The sequence below is a fragment of the Phycodurus eques genome, chromosome 15 (assembly GCF_024500275.1).
Source record: "Phycodurus eques isolate BA_2022a chromosome 15, UOR_Pequ_1.1, whole genome shotgun sequence".
NCBI lineage: Eukaryota > Metazoa > Chordata > Actinopteri > Syngnathiformes > Syngnathidae > Phycodurus > Phycodurus eques.
In genome coordinates, this window is record NC_084539.1 from 21,102,578 (window position 1) to 21,119,744 (window position 17,167).

Here is a 17,167-nt window from a genome sequence, read left to right on the forward strand (position 1 = left end):
TCTTCATACTGGTATGGCTTCTTTACACTTACATTTGAGAAGTATATTTTTTATTTGTTTTCTTAAATAATACAATAAATATATTAGGGTGACGACAACAAGAGAGCAAACTTAACCATTTCATGCATACAGATGAGTTTTAATGCTTCAAAAGACATACAAAGGAGTGGATGGCCACAGTAAACTTGGATTTATTGACATTTTGAAAACAAAACAAAAAATATCAAGAGGGGAAAAAAAACCTAATGGTTCTTCTCCTCTTTTTTTTTTTTTTTTTTTTTTTTTTTTTGTCCGTACACAGGCTTGACAAACAGACAGACAAAAAAAAAAAAAAAAAAAGTTAAAAATAAAATCAGAACAATGGCTGCTTCTGGAAAACAAACAGGGAATGCGTCCGTTTTATAGTGAAAACATCTACAAAGCATATGGAGAAATTGTTCAAGTCACATATTTGTTTATTCGGTTTTTATTATATTTTAACAATGAGCAAAACACATGAACGGGAAGAAAAAGGTCTGTGAAGGGCTGTAGAAAATTCTGTGGTAAGATAGTAGTGGTCATAAGCGTAAAAGAGTGCATAGGTTGAACATTTATTATTATTAAAATAAAAACCTGTTTCAGAAGAAGGAAAAAAAGCACCTTTCCCAAACAAAGCGTTGACTTTAAAGCTCTCTCTCTCTTTTTTTTTTTGGCATGGTTTTTCTTCACAACAGCAACCCGAAAATAAAAAATAAAAATGCTCTTTGGTTTATTTCTCGTCCCTCCAATTTGTTCCCGAAATTCAAACAGATGGCTGTGTTGAGAAAAACAAAAAACAAAACGTACAATACGCAGCAAAGTGTAGCACCACAGAAGAGAAAATAGCACCGAAGGTCTTCCGATTTTCGGGTGGAGTCACTCGATTTCCTTTTTTTTTTTTTTTTTTTTTAAGTTTGTTTGTTTCAAATCAGTCGAGCTTCTTTCATTTCCATTCATACGAACAAGAATCCCGATTGTTTTTTTTTAAGTCCCTTGTTTGTCTTTTTTAACACGTCGAATTTCCTCTTCGTTGATGATGATGTCATCGGCACGTCCGCCCAGTCAATTGAGTCCCATGCACGTTTTGAAGCCAGTAGAGCAATAAAACAAACACCAGGATCAATATACAGAATGTACTTACAAACATAAAAAATATTTATATATTTATATATATTTATTAAAAAAAAAAAAAAAAAAAAAAAAGGGCGGGGAGGGACAATTATGCACAAACAAAGCTCCCGACAACAAGGAAGAACGAGCGCGACAGGAAGGAGGAGGAGGCGGAGCCGAAATGGAGTCCGTGGCGGGGGATGACACCGGTGCGAACGGCACCGTGTGATCATCCACTTTCAAAACTTGCATGTGAAGGAGAAGAAGGCACGCTGAGGTTTCAAGGTTATTTCCTCTCATCCTACAGAATTTTGCTTTATGGAAAAAAAAAAAAAAAAGAAAAAAAAAAAAACAATTTTTACAAATAGAATTGTCCTAGAAACAAAAATAAGTGTTGTTTGTTTTTGTTTTTGTTTTTTGAAAAATTGCCTCCATATTTTGCTCAGTCTTTAGCCGACGAAGCAGACGGGGCCCACTTCGAAGCCGAACTTCTGCGTGGGGCCGCCGAAGTCGTTGAACATGATGTCCACAAACGGCACCTGCTCCACCTTGGGAGTGTTGAGCTCCAGTACTGTCCTGTCGTAGCCCTTTTTCAACTGCCAGAGACAAAAAAAATAAAAAATAGTGGGAAAAGGCCACATCAGTGCACACCGATAATCGAGAACTGTAACCAATAACGTTAGCAAGAATATCTCGAAAACATGATTCTGAGAGAGGGTGCGGGGTGTGTTAAGGGTGATTTTCATTCATTCATTCATTCATCTTCGTTAAACACAAAGCTATAATTCATTCTGTTGTATTAATGGCAACAGGCGGCTCAAGAGATGAATTGCAACTTCTGCCCGTCACTGTATGTCGCTGGCATAGATGGAGTGTGACCAGGACCGGAGTGATAACGGCGCTCGCTTTCCTTACCGCGCAGCCGTCCAGCACGGCTCGGATGTAGGGGTTGTTGTCGAAGGACATCTCCTCGTCGTTGGAGCCCAGGAAGCGAATGGCCTTGTCGTAGTTGTCGCCCTCCTGATCGTGCCAGGCCACCGACTGGTGGCAGCTGTACGTCAGGTTCTGGCGGGCGGCGGCGCTCAGCAGGCGCATGAAGGTCATCTGCACCACGCCGATGGGGTTGCCCTCGGCGTCCACGTAGGAGAGCTGGAACGGAAAGCAACGGCGGTAGGTTTTATTTATTTCGTTTGTATTTTTTAGTCCAATTTGGGAATGTTCATAAAAAAATAATAATAATAATAAAAAAGCGAGACAACCAGCGTTGTGATAGAAGCAAAGATGTTGAGTAAAAAAAACCTTTTGTTACTTTGTGTTCCATTATTTTAAACACACAGTGACATTTGTACGACTACAGAAACCATTACATTTCGTGTGGATCTTTTGTGTGATTTCATAATTTATCATAACTGCAATTCATTTCATTAAACATCACGACATATCATACATTACCACCACCCACAATCTTTTATCGTAATTGTTCTACGATGACATTTCCCGCTACTATTGAGTTACATTTCTTTGTTCCACAGCATACGTTAAAAGCTAATATGATTTCTCTTTATGATATTTCATTGGGCGGCACGGTGGGCGACTGGTTAGAGCGTCTGCCTCGCAGTTCTGAGGACCGGGGTCCAAATCCCGACCCCGCCTGTGTGGACTTTACATGTTCTCCCCGTGCCTGCGTGGGTTTTCTCCGGGCACTCCTGTTTGCTCCCACATCCCAAAAACATGCATGGTAGGTTGATTGAAGACTTTAAAATTGCCCGTAGGTGTGAATGTGAGTGCGAATGGTTGTTTGTTTGTATGTGCCCTGCGATTGGCTGGCAACCAGTTCAGAAGGTACCCCGCCTCCTGCCCGACGATAGACGGGGTAGGCTCCAGCACGCCCGCGACCCTTGTGAGGAGAAGCGGCTCAGATGATGGATGGATGGATATTTAATTGCGGATTTTCCGATCTAGCACGACAAGAACGCTGATGTGTGGACATTAACGCTTGCAGTTGCTTTACGATTACATTTTCAACTAGTTTTGGACCACATTTGTTGGTTGCCAGCGTATGTCAAAAACTGTTCCAACCGATTTATCTTTCATTCGAATGCAGATCTTTTGTGGAATTTTCCGATATATCGTGAGGAAAAACTCAAGATCGCTGGATGAAAGTGAACAATACTGCCACCAACAGGACAGGTCTTCGTATCGTAATGTTTATACTGTGCATTATCTGTAACCTACGGCAGACGATAACATTTTCCGCTAGTTTTCGCCTACATTTGGTTGTTACATACATAAGCATATTAATATGCAGGAAAAAAGCACGACTTAACCGATTTCTACTTGTCTTCACTTAACCCATTCCATTCAGTGCGCATCTTTTGCAGAATTTTCTGATTTATCAGAACAAAAACTGATCTTGGGAAGAAAACAGACCATTCGCGCCTTCTACAAGAATTGTCGTCAGAATTGTTCTACGATCAAATTTTCTACTAGTTTTCGGCTACATTTGTTTGTTACCAGCGTACATCATAATCTGATGCACAGTTTTGTCTTTATTACATTCCAGTGCAGATGTTTTGCCTCATTTTCCGATTTATTAGGACAAAAAAAATCTGATCGAAAATCAGATTAAAATCAGAGATTATTGCCGACAGAAGAGGTCTTTTCTCAAAATGGTTGTACTGCCTCTATTATAATTGCGTTTTAGCAGTATTTAGTTTTGGGCTCCAAAAACTAAAAACCAGCGTACAACGAAAATGATTGGATTTCTACCGATCTTTACGTTTCGCTGTAATTCCAAGTTGCGCTTTGAGGAATTTTCCGAAAGTCGTGTTTTGGGTCAACGCTTGTTTGGTTAATGACAACACCAGTTTGTAAATGATCAGCATTTTTCATCATCCTTATTTGTACGTTCCCACTTAGAAACGCAAAAGTTTTTCGCACATTTGAAAACAAACTGAAATACGATAGCCGGTGTATTGCTATGGCCAATTGTATCTTTCGATGATTACTTCTGGTCTTCTCTGTTTGTCGACAGTACAACATCATATGTGTCTTGTTTGAAATAAGCTAATGATGCTAAAGAAACAAAATCAAATGCCATCTTTAACCACAAGGTCATTGTCTTCAAATGAAGCAATTATCATTAGCTGTTAGCATGAAGAGACGGCATGAGCCGTCGCTCCGATTTGTATACCAACCGTGACAAATCCGTTAAGGTCCACATTGTGGCTTCGTCTTTCCCGACAAACTTACTGGGCGCATGCGGAAAGGCAGCCTTTTGTCTCCATTTCTTCTCCGTGCACTTTCATTCATTCGTGCGTCCGTTCATTCACATGCATCTCCTGAGCCACAGCGGCCTCACGAACGTCGGACTTCGTGACGTGTTTAATTGCGCTTCAGTGGTACATTTGAAGTTCAAATGGCCCGGACAGACACTGGAATGGTTCGAATTGGTTGAGAAATGTGGAAGAAGGAGGAAAATATGTTAAGCATCTCTTAATGTAGACATTTTGGGAATGTGACGGAGAGTTTCGTACGTGTCCTGAATTAGCTGATGAGTTTCAAGCTACAATGGTTCGAATTGGTTGAGGAATATGGAAGGAGGGAAATATTGAAAATACCTCTTAATTTGGGAATGTGGCTGTAAAAAATGTGGGAATTCTGGGCTCTGAATAAGATGAACAGTTTGAAGTCAGGTACCACTGGAAGCAATTTGGAATTTGACCACTGTGACCCAGGTCGTCATGCTCCTTGCCATCCCCCCCCCCCCCCCCCCCCTTAGCGTCTGGACCCAGGAACATTACCTCTTTATCATCATCATCATCATCATCATAACTGCCTCAAGTGAGTGATTTTCCCAGAAGCCCCTGGGTGGCCGTTGACTGAGTGTCCTGACCCGCTCGACTCGCAACATCTCCGCCTAAAGTCCAATTTGATTTCCGTGAAGGTTGCGGAAATAAAGGTTGTGTTCACGTTTGCTGGTACTGCCGCGTTCAAACGATGTCGGTTTACTCGGTCAGCTTACAGACAAAAGATTCGGACCAAAATTAAAATAATTAGCAAAGGGGAAATCGCACCAATAGGTTCGGTTCAGCCGTCGGAAGCACCTTGTACGGGCGTATATCTGGAATATTTGCGGTTTTTGTGATTTTTCTGTAACATCCTTGATGCCACAAGATGGCCCCAAAGGCCTAGTTAACAAGTAAGTGGTAATTAGTGTAAAGGTAGCATGTTGACATGATACATATTCTACTGAGAGACCAAAATCTTTATATGTTGGGGAGGAGCTAAATTGAACTTGGAAGAGTCTTCCACCCACTGGAAGTCGCCGTTACCACCGACTGTTAAGCCGCACCAGAACAAGCGAGTGTGTGAGCACAACCTTCAGGCACAACATTTGAGACCTTTAGCTTGGATTCAAACGACTATTGCAATTATTAGCAACGGTGCGGCGCTAATAACGGATGCGTCCTGAGTCGGCGGCGTCAGGATATACAGACGGTCTCTTGGGACTTCGGACAGGGCGGCGGCAGGACCGGACGCTCCGTCCGTCCGTCCGTCCCGGTTCTGCTGTTGGACTGAAGGAGCATGCGTCTCATGCCGAGTCATGCACCACCACCGCCGTCGTCAGAACGGCAAAACAAGCCCCGTGTGCCGCATACTCAAACACTACCCCCAAAAAGTTTGGGATGTTGAGCTTTCGGGCGAAATTTCAGGATAAAGCTGAAATGGACTATAAACTGTACAGATGAATTTCATGCAACCTTCGCTAAACATTTGAACGCACATATCGGACTGGTCGATGCTTCAGTACTTTTTTTGCACAACTTTCTGTTCTCTGACAGGCCTGTGAATATTCTCCGTCATCCAGGTCATTTTATTTTTCAGGGCGGTGACTCGATCGCAACTGGACTGTTGGTTTTGTTCATTTCCAACGACATCCACTTGTGTACCTTTCTCCGTGTCGCTTGAAGACTCGCAACGATGAAGTACTGTTGATTAGCTGCTAGGTGTCATCTTGGTATTATGATGGCAAAATGTGAACACCATGATTGAAAAGTCGTATGTTTTCAAGGAAAAGGTTGTGTTTTTATAAGAGAAAAGGGAGAAAGCCTTCCATTTTTCAAGGAAAATTTTACTTTTGACTGTTTTATTTGAGGTCGCATGAGTCACAGAAAGGAATAGAAATGGATGTCCTTGGAAAATAAAACTGGAATGGAATTTTTCCATTTAGCGCTACGTTAAAGAACAGCAGGTTGTGCGAAAAGTATTGACACATTGAACAGTTGGACAATCAAAAGCTTAGAGAAGGTCAAATTAAGTTCACCTGTAAAGGTGCGTAGTTCAAATTAGGTTGGTCCTGAAATTTTACCCGAAAGACGAAAATCCCTAACTTGTTTTGAGAAGTGTACTTCAGGTGCAGAACCATAACCATGCACGGCCCGGGGGCCCACACAATCCCAGCCTGGGCCGCAGGCGGGGGGGGGGGGGGGGGGGGGCACTTACCAGGGAACCTCTCTTGTAGTGACTATACCATGTGCCTGGTGAGTCTTTGGGCCATTTTGCCATTTTGCTCTGTAAAAACCATACAACAGGCATTCAGGAAAAAGGGAGTCGGGAAGGGCCGGCTTACCAGTTTACCACGTTTGAATTCACTGAACCAGGAGCCGGGCTTCTCCTTTAACCAGGAAGTGAGTCTAGCCTGGGGGGAGGGGGGGGCACGGATCGACAGGAAGGAAAAATCGTTAGTGTCGCCCACGAGGGAGAGAGGATTAGTTCACCCTTTTCTCGCTCAAGCTTGTTCTCAGGAGTGATGAGGGGTGAGGGGAGCCGTCCACACCTGCCGGAATGTACCGGCGCGCCGCGGTGCCGTTTTGGCTAAAAACAAACCGCAGCTGGCAGCTAATTGCTGCTGTAAAAACTGCGGCGCACACAGAGATGAATGAAGACACCGCGGCCCGTTGGGGAATTTGCTGGAGTGCTATTTAAAGACCAGCAGACATCGATGAATCTGTCTACGTCTAGTGGTTCGTAGCTCTCTATTAAAATTGTCCTCAATGGAATTATGCGCTAATGAGTGATGTGTCGGGACGTTAACCATCGTGGATGGAAAAAATTGAGGAAGATATTGGGAGAAGTATCGGGAAAATAGAAGGGCCCCCATAAAATTAGACCAGCCACGACGTGAGGATTTGAAGCAGACCCACTCAAGAAACTGGAAGAAAAGAAGCTTGATGTTATGGAAATGAAGATGTTGAGATGGATGTCCCGAGTGACTACAAAAGATAGAATAAGAAATGAATGCATCAGGGGGAGCAGTGAAGGTAACGCAAGTTTCAAAGAAAGTACAAGACTGAGGTGGTTTGGACATTTCATGAGGAGAACTGTCAGAAGAGAAGTGATGCAAATACGAGTGAAAGAAAGAAAAGGAGGAAGACTAAGAACCAGACGGAAAGACGGCAACTGCGAGAGAAAGACGTGGATCGATTCCTTTAACGGGAACATTTAGAGATGGCTTATACAAAATGGCAACCCCGAATAGGGAAAAGCTCGGAGGAAATATAAGAAGACCAAGTAATGCATCGGGCGGCGTCCATGTGACTTTCTTCTCCGATTCATCACTTTGGCTTTTTGCAGCTGATTCCGGACAGGAAACGGAAGTACTCGTCCTCCACACTTCAGTAGAAATACAGATGCTAGACTGGTACAAGTAGAAGAATTTTTGAACACCCATTTTTGGAGCCGACAACATCAAATAATTCTCTTAAATAAGGCCACGAATGCGAAATATCTTGATTCTCCAAATCTGTTTGCTTCATCGTCGTTAATGCTAACCTGGTTTACGTTTTTGTTGTTTGTTTGTTTTTTTCCCACCTTCTAAGTTCCCAAGTTCTGAATCGATCAAGATGGCAACCGTGATTGACTATCTCTCTCTATTAACGTCTTCAAACGAAACTAGAAAAATAAGTACAGATGCCTAAAACAGCTACTTAAGTGCAGTCGCAAAGTATTTGTACTTCCCACCACTGGACAGGAAGCGCTCGCTCAATAAGACAAAGCCTTGATAATGCGGGATTTCTTTTCTTCTTCACCACCTCGGCTTCATTATTCTCGGCTTAAGCAAACTGACGCTGCTCCTCTGGGGGGTTTGGGCGCGGGTGGTGGGGAGTCTTGGCGAGAGGCCTCATCAAAATGGCCGGCACGCGGCCCTCCCACCCGACAGACGGATCGCACTGCCACTCGTCTTTATGTCGTGAAGCAAAAAGTGGTTAAATTGTCCCTGTCTCAATGCTTGGAAATGAATAAATGCAATGTACAAGTGAACGTCAGGAGGGGAGATTGTTCGAATGGTAACGTCGACACCCCGCGGCCCGCCTGCACAGATGCCGCCTGTACTTTCATGGAGGCTGGTAACACATGCACCAGAGTGGAAATAATACAATTTGCTGTCAAAATCTGCGCTCCGATTATGTATCAAGTCATATGGTTGCTAGCACGGGAGCAGTGTTACCCGCTCCGTTGAAGCCGGGGCTAAAAATAGCAACACCCCCACTCACCCCTTCAGACTTCTTGTCGGGGAAGATGCAGCTCTCGCCACCGGCTGTGAAGTTGCAGTAAACCTTGAAGGAGTCCCGGGAGCAGCCCTGGTTGGGATCGATCCAGTACTCGCCTGCGGAGCGTCAGAAGAGGCACGCGGTTATATCGCGGTTCACCTACAGCGCCCCCGATATATTTCCGATTAGACCCATCGACTTGTCTTTTCCGGAAATCCCTACGATACCGTGTCAGGGACATCTGTGGTTTATGGTGATCATTTTGTGTGGGGTTTCTAGTCTATTGACTGTACGAGTCACAACAATAGTTTGTGTTGCATGTGTGCCTTTCAGGGGCGTGGCCATGTGAGTGATGTCAGGAATATGGCCGGTTAATTTTTCGCGTGACTTTCGGCTTAGGCTTGGGCGTGAGCTGTAGACGACAGCAGCTCCTGTGTGAGTGTGCTCGTTGTGTTTTTTTTGTTGTTTTTTTTTTTTGTTTTGTTCTCCCCGGCATGAAATTAACGGCGGAATTGTTCATTGCCAACCACAGTACTCCTTTCCCACATGCGAGGGCATTACAGTAAGTACAGTATACTGTAATCTGCGATGTAGCGCGGGATCACTGTGCTTGCAAAATTCCACGTCGTTACAGCATGGGAGAAACAGACCGTCTGGGAAGTCCGGGTGGCACAGCTGCAGGTCCTTGCAGGTGCGGGCAGGGTTGGCCTGGGTGCCCAGCGGGTGCTTCATCTGCTCGATCTCCAGCTTGAGCGAGTTGAGCGAGCCGAAGATCTCCTCCATGCCGTCGTCGTAGTCCTTGTAGTTGGCGTCCGCTGCCTCGTCATCCATCATCTGGCTAGCGTCGATGTTTCTGCGTGAGCGGCCCTTGGTGGAGGCCTGGAGGGGGAGTGGGTGTATGACGTCGCCCGGGGGTCCCTGTTACGGAGATAGGAAAGATTTAATCACTGAAGTAAATGTTCAAAATGTGATTTAAATTGATTTTTGATCCAGAAAAGGACATAACAACACATTTGATTAAGTACAGTTCAGTTGTATTTAACTTAAGTACCTTTGCAAGTGCATTTGCATTTAATCTTTGAGAACTGTTGCCAAACATTTATTTAGGTACAATTTAATTTAACTGAGCAAAGTATTTTTTGAGGTCGTACTTGGTGTATAAAGTTTGAGAACCACTGTGTAAGATCATTAAAATCATGAACCTATGGGTGGTGAAGAAGTCTTAACTTACCGGTGGGCCTTGAATTCCAGGTGAACCAGTCTCTCCCTTTGGTCCAGTTTGACCCTAAGAAAGACCAATAAAAGGAACCCTCAATTATACTGCATTTAAAAGTATTCCGACTTCCCTTATTCCTCTAGCAACTTACAGACGAGCCTTTAGCACCTTTGGGACCGGCAGGACCCTGCGGAAACAAAGTCGATAATGTCACGATGATTTGTTCGAACGAGACGAAGTAAAGTCTGATTTGCAGAGTCTTACGGGTAATCCAGGCGGACCAAGTGGACCAAGTGGACCAGAAGGACCAGCAATGCCCTAAACAAACAAAAAGGAACCAGGAAAGTAGGATTATTTTGTTGCTTAGTTTGTTTGTCGCTGGAACATGTGGCTAACACGTTCAAAGGTTCAGGGGTTCAAATCTCGAGTTTGTGCATTTGTGGGTTTTCTCTGGGTACTCCTGTTTCAGCGCTGTGTCCACAAAAATCCCTAAACCTCACCTATGGGCCCAAGCCAAAAGGACAAGATTGCAAATACAAGCAGCAGTAAAGAGTTATGGGGGGGGGGGGGGGTCGGTCATTCAGAGAGGGACTCGGCATTTCAGATGCCTCCCTGATGAGATATTCGCTGACCATGGGGCAGACTTTGGACACACTGGAGGGACTATACCTCAAAGCCGACCTGGAAAGCCTCAGTATCTCCCGGTGGAGCTGGATGAGGTGGAAGAAGAAGAAGGGAAGAAGTGGGAGGTTGGGGCTTCCCTACTTAGACTGCTGCTTCTGCCGACTGGACCCAGATTAGCGGAAGAAAACAGATGGCTGCATGTACACTATTTGTGGGAGACTCGGAGTCCTGAAGCGAATAGTTTAAACCGTAAGTATGTCACAAACTATGATTTCGACACACTTTCGTTCCAACTCATCATACAACAGAAGCCTTAGAAATAAATGGCTTACAGCTCGGGTTTCACCCTAGTTTTTTAATGGCTAACATAGACGTCACCCTTTCGACACACCACGCTTGACGATAAATGGGCCCGGCCCCCCCTGCACCTCCGAGAAGACTTTTTTGTTTTACTCACATTGTCTCCTTTGGGACCAGAAGTTCCCGCCGGACCGGGAAGACCCCTGTCACCCTTTTCTCCCTGCTCTCCCGGTGGTCCAATAAGACCGATGAGACCCGGGTGGCCCTGAAGAGAGAGCACACAGCCAGTCAATAACACACTAGCACAGACATTGGCACCATCGTACATCTAACTGGCAGCTGGTGCTCTAATGGTTTTATGGCTGCGGGCAAACAACACAGCTGATCAATCGGCCAGGAAACTAGTCCATTAGTCTTTGCTGTTATAGTTCGTGGCCTCACCTTCTCTCCCTTGATACCAGAGTCTCCTTTCAAACCAGGTAAGCCCGGAGGACCCTGTAATTTTACAGGGAGTAAAAGTCCGATTAGTATCTGGGTCACACACCCAACAACACACCGTCAAAGTTAAACCCACCATCGGCCCGGGAGGTCCATCGGGACCAGGGCCACCGGGTAGACCTTGCTCCCCCTGGGCACAAATAACAAGCAGTGATTTTTGGGCTCACGGGAAAACAGAATCTCGTTTTCCGCAGAACTAAAACTTACAACAGGGCCAGGGATTCCCCTCAGACCTTCAGAACCAGGTTTACCAGGTGATCCTTGAGGTCCAACAGGACCGGTCTTCCCTTGAGGACCTTCCAAGCCGGACTCTCCCTTTTGGCACAAACACAAAATTACACACAGAAATGATTTTAGCTTCAGTTCAGGCGGCTCAACGTTAACGTGGACCATCAATAATTACAATTCATCAGTTTACAGCCGCCCGGACTAAATTCAAGGTCAGGAATTGTCGTTGTTTTTATGCATTTCTCAAGACTTGTTGGAAAGTTTTTTTTTATTTTTTTAAATGCATTGTACATTTTCAACTCATGCTTTTGGTTTCTCTTTTACCTTGGTTCCCTTCTCCCCTTGTCTTCCCTCCGGTCCCGTCACTCCAGGTGGTCCCTGTTTGGGAAAACATGGCATGATTGTTGTCCTGGAATGTGACGGTAGCTAGAACAATGGCACGGGAGGAGAGTACTCACTCTCTTTCCTGGTGGTCCAGAGGGACCTGACTCTCCAGTGGGTCCAGGGGAACCCTAGTTGGTAATGTTATAATGTGAAAAATGTAACATTATACGATGTACAAAAGGATGTCAGTGGGCTTTTTAAATAATCATGGCACACTTACAGCCTGACCGGCTTCTCCGTCGTCGCCCTTGTCACCAGGTGGGCCATCTAAGCCCTGCACAAGACATCCAAAGCCCAACCGTTTAGTCACGCACCCCAAAATAAGTTCGGAGTTTGCTCAGTCACAGTTGAATTGTTATACGTACGGCTACACCGGGCTCTCCGGGGGGACCTGGATCACCAGGGAAACCGCTCGGACCCTGAAAGTCGACACAGTCACTTTAAAGCATTTTTCGATACCGACTGTGATGAGATGAGTCCAGATGGGAACTTACAGGGCTTCCTTTGGGACCGTCATCTCCAGCGGGACCCTTGGGTCCGGGTGGTCCAGCAGTACCAGCTGGACCGGCCTCTCCCTTCTCTCCTCGCTCTCCTCTCGGACCCTGGGGTCATGCAAACGCAAATGAATATTTAGTGTAATAAAGAGCCTAACAGGAGGTAAAGGGGATCCAATGATGATGTGATGAAACCTTATGCTCCCAGCATTGATGTCATTGGCAAAGTTACTCACCGGTGGACCGCCGTCTCCCTGAAGACCCGGCTCTCCGGTCTCACCAGCGTCTCCCTGGATAGAGAGAGAGGGGCATTTCAGGAGATTTGTCGACGATGGCATTAAAAAAAAAAGCGTAACGTTAAATCTGTCGCAAAGTGGTTTCTGGAGATAATTAATAATGCCAACCCTTGTGGTATGATCCACTAGCTCGCCGCACAATGAAGCCTATCTCCATTTTTATGAATGATGACCGTATCTTGTGGCTTCAGATCCCCTCTGGGCCTGAGTGCTCCTCATCTGCTGACAACAGCCCAAGTGCCAGCATGACTGACAGCTACTCAGTACTGTTATTATGCTGATGTTCTGCTTCGTAAAAGTGCCATTTCGGCGGAAGTGTCATTAACCCAAAGAGATGTGAGAGCGTGGGGTTGTCATTTGGAAACGGACATCCGATTGGGCGATTAGAGGCCTGTAAGAAACATCATTTTTAAAGCTTTTTTCCCGTGTATTAATAGCACAAAGTTAATTTTCCTTGACAAACCCCTTTAATCATTTTCATTTTTCAGTATCACGTCCCTGTGTAAATTTTGTGGTATGAACCCGGCCCGGCAAATTTTCCGTCATTTGAGGTAGTAACAAGCCCCTTTGGCATTGCCTGTAAAACCCGTTTTTTTTTTTTTTTCCCCGTGATGTTCTGTATAAACATCAGAACGGCGGGTGAAGTCGACACCTTCCATCTCTGGCAGTAGAAACAAAGATTGAATTAGGCAATTTTCTGCCTTTGGCAGTAGTAACAAACCTATTTTATAAAGACTGTAAACGTCAACTTTGAAGAATCAGCTAGTACATGTCTTTCACTGTTATTTTGAATGTTGTTAAGGGAAAAACTCCACCAGCAGCCACTGCCACCTACAGGACTGGAGGGGGATCATTATCATCTTCATTAGTTTGAAACTTGTCTGTTTCTTTCTTCGCTTCTCTAACAGAAACGCCATTGGCATTGCGGTCCAGCCTTTGGCGGAGGTTTACCGTCAACTGACTTACGGCATTAATGAACGCATTCGTCACCCCGACAGATGAGAGTTGTTTGTCGTACTGACAGAGCGGCCATGCAACCTGTTTGCAAACAACAGTCTCCTCTTAAATCAAATAAACTCGAGTGACGCGGCGCTCGCCTGTTTGCAATTCTCACGCCCGTCTCGGCAAAGAAAGAAAGGACAAAGAACGGAAAGTGCCATTTGCCACAATCCATCTCCGTAAATGGAGCAGAATTGCGAGACTGCCACGAGGTAGAAACTTGCCAGATTCCCAGGAGAGGAAGAAGCTCCCTGAGATGTACAAAAAAGTGCAAATACGCCATAGGAGTAAAAAGTGCGGGAGGCAAAGTAAGCAAACAACAACAAAAGAAGCAAGGCTTACTTTCTCGCCAACAGCACCGGGGTTGCCAATACCACCAGGAGGTCCCTGAGGTCCGTCGGCACCAGGGGGTCCGGAGGGGCCTCTTGGTCCAGGCGGGCCGGGTGGACCCTTAAAGAAAATTATGTTTCAACAATGTGAAAAATCGTAACATAAATCCTTAATACAGTGCGCCCTCGCTGAAGAGCGGTTCATCGTTCGCACACCCCCTGCGATAAGCAGATTTTCAAGCGATCGTTTATCGAATTGCCAGGCAGCACTGAGCTCGACTGGAGGAGATGCAGAGAAGGTCTTGACTGGAACTAATCTCCAGCAATAGTCGTTTCCACAGTGCAGAGAACCAGCTGTATATGCCTGTGAGTAATGTGCTCTGTATGTATTGTTGCTCCGTGAGCGTTAAAGTAGCAGTTTTTTTGAAGCTTTACAATTACCGTAACATCTCTGCTCATTTCTGTTAGCCCATCTACGAAGTTTCACATTATATGTTAGCATTTAGCTAGTGTTTTGTTCGACAAAATATTTTTTTTTCCAAATTACTTTGTGTCAAATTATTTTTTGTGGTACGTGTCAATTTTCCAGTGAACTCTAAATGGGAGGGAGAAATGAACACGCTATTTGGAGAACTGCGCAAGCGAGAGTCTTCTTTACCCCCGCAAAGTGTTGTTGTACGATCGTTTCCCATTTCCTGACAGTGAGAGAGTGAGAACAGGTGCTAAGGAATACTTTAAGTGTATTTTATTAAGTGTAAATGTGTTCAAGGGGAGGGTTCAAACTATTTAAGAAAATCTGTACCGAGCATTTCCAGCAATCGCAGGTGGGTCTTGACCGTATCCCTCGCAATGAACAGGCGTTGACTGTCTAGCATATTGAGGTCTTGTTTCTCACTTACCATCTGACCAACATCGCCTGTTTCTCCTTTTTCGCCAGGCGGACCGGGCAAGCCCTGCGGAAAACAAGAGATACGTCAATCAATCAGAGTGCTGCGGGGAAAATCACCTCCACAGAGTTACACTTTTTCTTACTTGCAGCCCAACTGGGCCCGGGGGTCCGGGGAAGCCTCTGGATCCTTCGTCTCCCTTCTGGCCAAACAGACCCTGCTGACCTCTGGGACCGGGCTCGCCATCTGCTCCCTGTATACCCAACATAGATCAACAGGTCAATTGGCAGTTGAACACAAAAGCGGTGCGCTAAATTTAAGACACTCACAGCAGGACCGGGCGCTCCCACGGGCCCTTGTGGTCCGGTGGGGCCAGGAGGACCCTGTCGATTTGAAGGGACGTGTTAATTTGATGCTAATTGACGATTAAATACAGAGTTAAAGATCAGATGAACTCACATGTTCGCCTTTGTCACCTTTGCTTCCTTTCTGGCCGGGTTCTCCGAGCTCTCCCTGACAAACAAAGACATGACAGCTATTACAAATGTTAAGTCGAGCCGAATAGTTTTGCGGATGAAATGAACGCAGAGACGAAAACCTTTTAGAGACTTTATTTCATCAGGGAAAAAGAAGCTGACAGAAATACCCCACCTTGTCTCCGTCCTCTCCGGGTGGTCCAGGGGGTCCCCCGGGTCCTGGCAGACCCACCGGTCCCTGAATACCATCTCTTCCAGCTGGCCCTTGAGGTCCTTTCTCTCCCTAAGAACAATTTCAGACACAGCATCAGGACTCAAGATTCAGAATGGGTGTAACAAGGCTTACTGCCTGTAGAAGTCGACTCTTTTCTGTCGCTGTTCCGTATAAACGCCAGCGACATGGAAATTTGCCGGCTAGACTTAATATGGGGGATATTAAGTCGACCAGGCAATTTTCCATCTTTGGCTTCCGATGCAGATTCAGTAGTAACGAGGGCCTTGCAGACTGCCGGGTAAACGGCAGCATTTTTGGGGAAAAAATCTTCGCCTTCTGTGGTAGTAACAAGCCCCTTCAGCACCCACGTGGAATTGCGGGGGGATGAAGTCAGACCGACAGTCTTCCACCTTGAGAGTTATTACGACCCACTTTCATACCTCCTGTAAAAGTAGACTTATTTATTTTCCACCAACATGGAATTGGGGTGGATGTCACACTGGCAATTTTCTGCCTTTGCAGGTAGTAACAAACCCCTTGACCCATTCCCTGTAAAAGCAAGCTTCAGGACTCATTTGGTATCTGGGACTCAAGACTTCCTTACCGGTCCGCCTTTCTCTCCTGAGGGGCCCGGGGGTCCCTGGGGGCCGGGGCGTCCGGGCAGGCCTGTGGGTCCGGCAGGGCCAGCAGGACCACGTTCGCCGGGAGAACCCTGTAGCACAAAGTACGGACAATAAATTCTGTTCTTGACAGTGTTGAGTTTTGCTTCAAACAAAGAGATCAAATGTTTAAAACATGGCAAAGTAAAACTAGCATCGGGACATTACCTGGTTAATTTTGCTGAATTAATTTGAGAGAAACTAAAAATGATGCCATTAATTGCATTGAAACCAAGTATCGACAATCAGTTTTGTTCTTGTCAGTGTCAAGTTATCGCTCTTCATCCAAAGTAATCCGAAAGATACAAACTCAGTGTAATAAAACTAGCGTCAGCACTTTACTTTCATTTTTGCTTCATTCATTTCCAGAAAACTAAAAATAACAAATCTAATCACATTAAAACAGAGTATCGACAGTCCGTTCCATTCTTGTCAGTCTCCAGTGTTCGCGCCAAATCCAAAACAAGCCAAATGGTAAAAAGAAAGTGTAATAAAACTAGCGTCTGCACTTTAACATGTTCATCTTGCTTGCCTAATTTCAGACGAACTAAAAACAATGCATTTAATCGCATGAACACAAAGTATCGATGGGCAGTTCTGTTCTTGTCGGTATCAAGTCTTGTTCTTTAACCATAAAAGGATAGCAGACTAAAGTGTACGCTCGAAATCTGAAATGAAGTACAGACTGAGGTCAGGTTGCAGTGGTACTTACAGCTGGTCCGGGTGGGCCGTGAGGACCCTCGTTGCCTTTCAGACCGTGAGCCCCCTGTGAACAAAAGCGGAGGTTTCAGACCACAGCACGGCTCTTTAGCTTTCGCCTTCCATATGTTTGTTTCGGGCTCGATGCGGAAGTAGGAGCAGATTACATAATAAGCGAGACTT

At 45.3% G+C, this 17,167-nt stretch overlaps 1 protein-coding gene across 3 annotated transcripts in view; it reads right to left on the bottom strand.

The window, feature by feature from the left end:
- Positions 1–668: 668 nt before the first annotated feature.
- col5a1 (procollagen, type V, alpha 1) overlaps positions 669–17,167 on the bottom strand; it is a 72,994-nt gene continuing 56,495 nt past the window's right edge. The window contains exons 42-67 of one of the 3 annotated variants that reach the window (XM_061699292.1): positions 16,998–17,051; positions 16,231–16,338; positions 15,588–15,695; positions 15,396–15,449; positions 15,266–15,319; positions 15,082–15,189; positions 14,949–15,002; positions 14,063–14,170; positions 12,662–12,715; positions 12,426–12,533; positions 12,297–12,350; positions 12,152–12,205; positions 12,006–12,059; positions 11,872–11,925; positions 11,527–11,634; positions 11,396–11,449; positions 11,263–11,316; positions 10,979–11,086; positions 10,162–10,215; positions 10,049–10,084; positions 9,913–9,966; positions 9,332–9,599; positions 8,685–8,797; positions 6,634–6,702; positions 2,044–2,277; positions 669–1,724 (exon numbers count right to left, since the gene is read on the bottom strand). In XM_061699292.1, coding sequence (XP_061555276.1) covers positions 1,578–1,724; positions 2,044–2,277; positions 6,634–6,702; positions 8,685–8,797; positions 9,332–9,599; positions 9,913–9,966; positions 10,049–10,084; positions 10,162–10,215; positions 10,979–11,086; positions 11,263–11,316; positions 11,396–11,449; positions 11,527–11,634; positions 11,872–11,925; positions 12,006–12,059; positions 12,152–12,205; positions 12,297–12,350; positions 12,426–12,533; positions 12,662–12,715; positions 14,063–14,170; positions 14,949–15,002; positions 15,082–15,189; positions 15,266–15,319; positions 15,396–15,449; positions 15,588–15,695; positions 16,231–16,338; positions 16,998–17,051 — 2,325 coding nt within the window. In that variant the 3' untranslated portion in view covers positions 669–1,577. Of the gene's footprint in view, positions 1,725–2,043; positions 2,278–6,633; positions 6,703–6,760; positions 6,830–8,684; positions 8,798–9,331; positions 9,600–9,912; positions 9,967–10,048; positions 10,085–10,161; positions 10,216–10,978; positions 11,087–11,262; positions 11,317–11,395; positions 11,450–11,526; positions 11,635–11,871; positions 11,926–12,005; positions 12,060–12,151; positions 12,206–12,296; positions 12,351–12,425; positions 12,534–12,661; positions 12,716–14,062; positions 14,171–14,948; positions 15,003–15,081; positions 15,190–15,265; positions 15,320–15,395; positions 15,450–15,587; positions 15,696–16,230; positions 16,339–16,997; positions 17,052–17,167 lie in introns of all 3 variants that reach the window. The other 2 variants (XM_061699290.1, XM_061699293.1) reach the window with 2 other exon arrangements.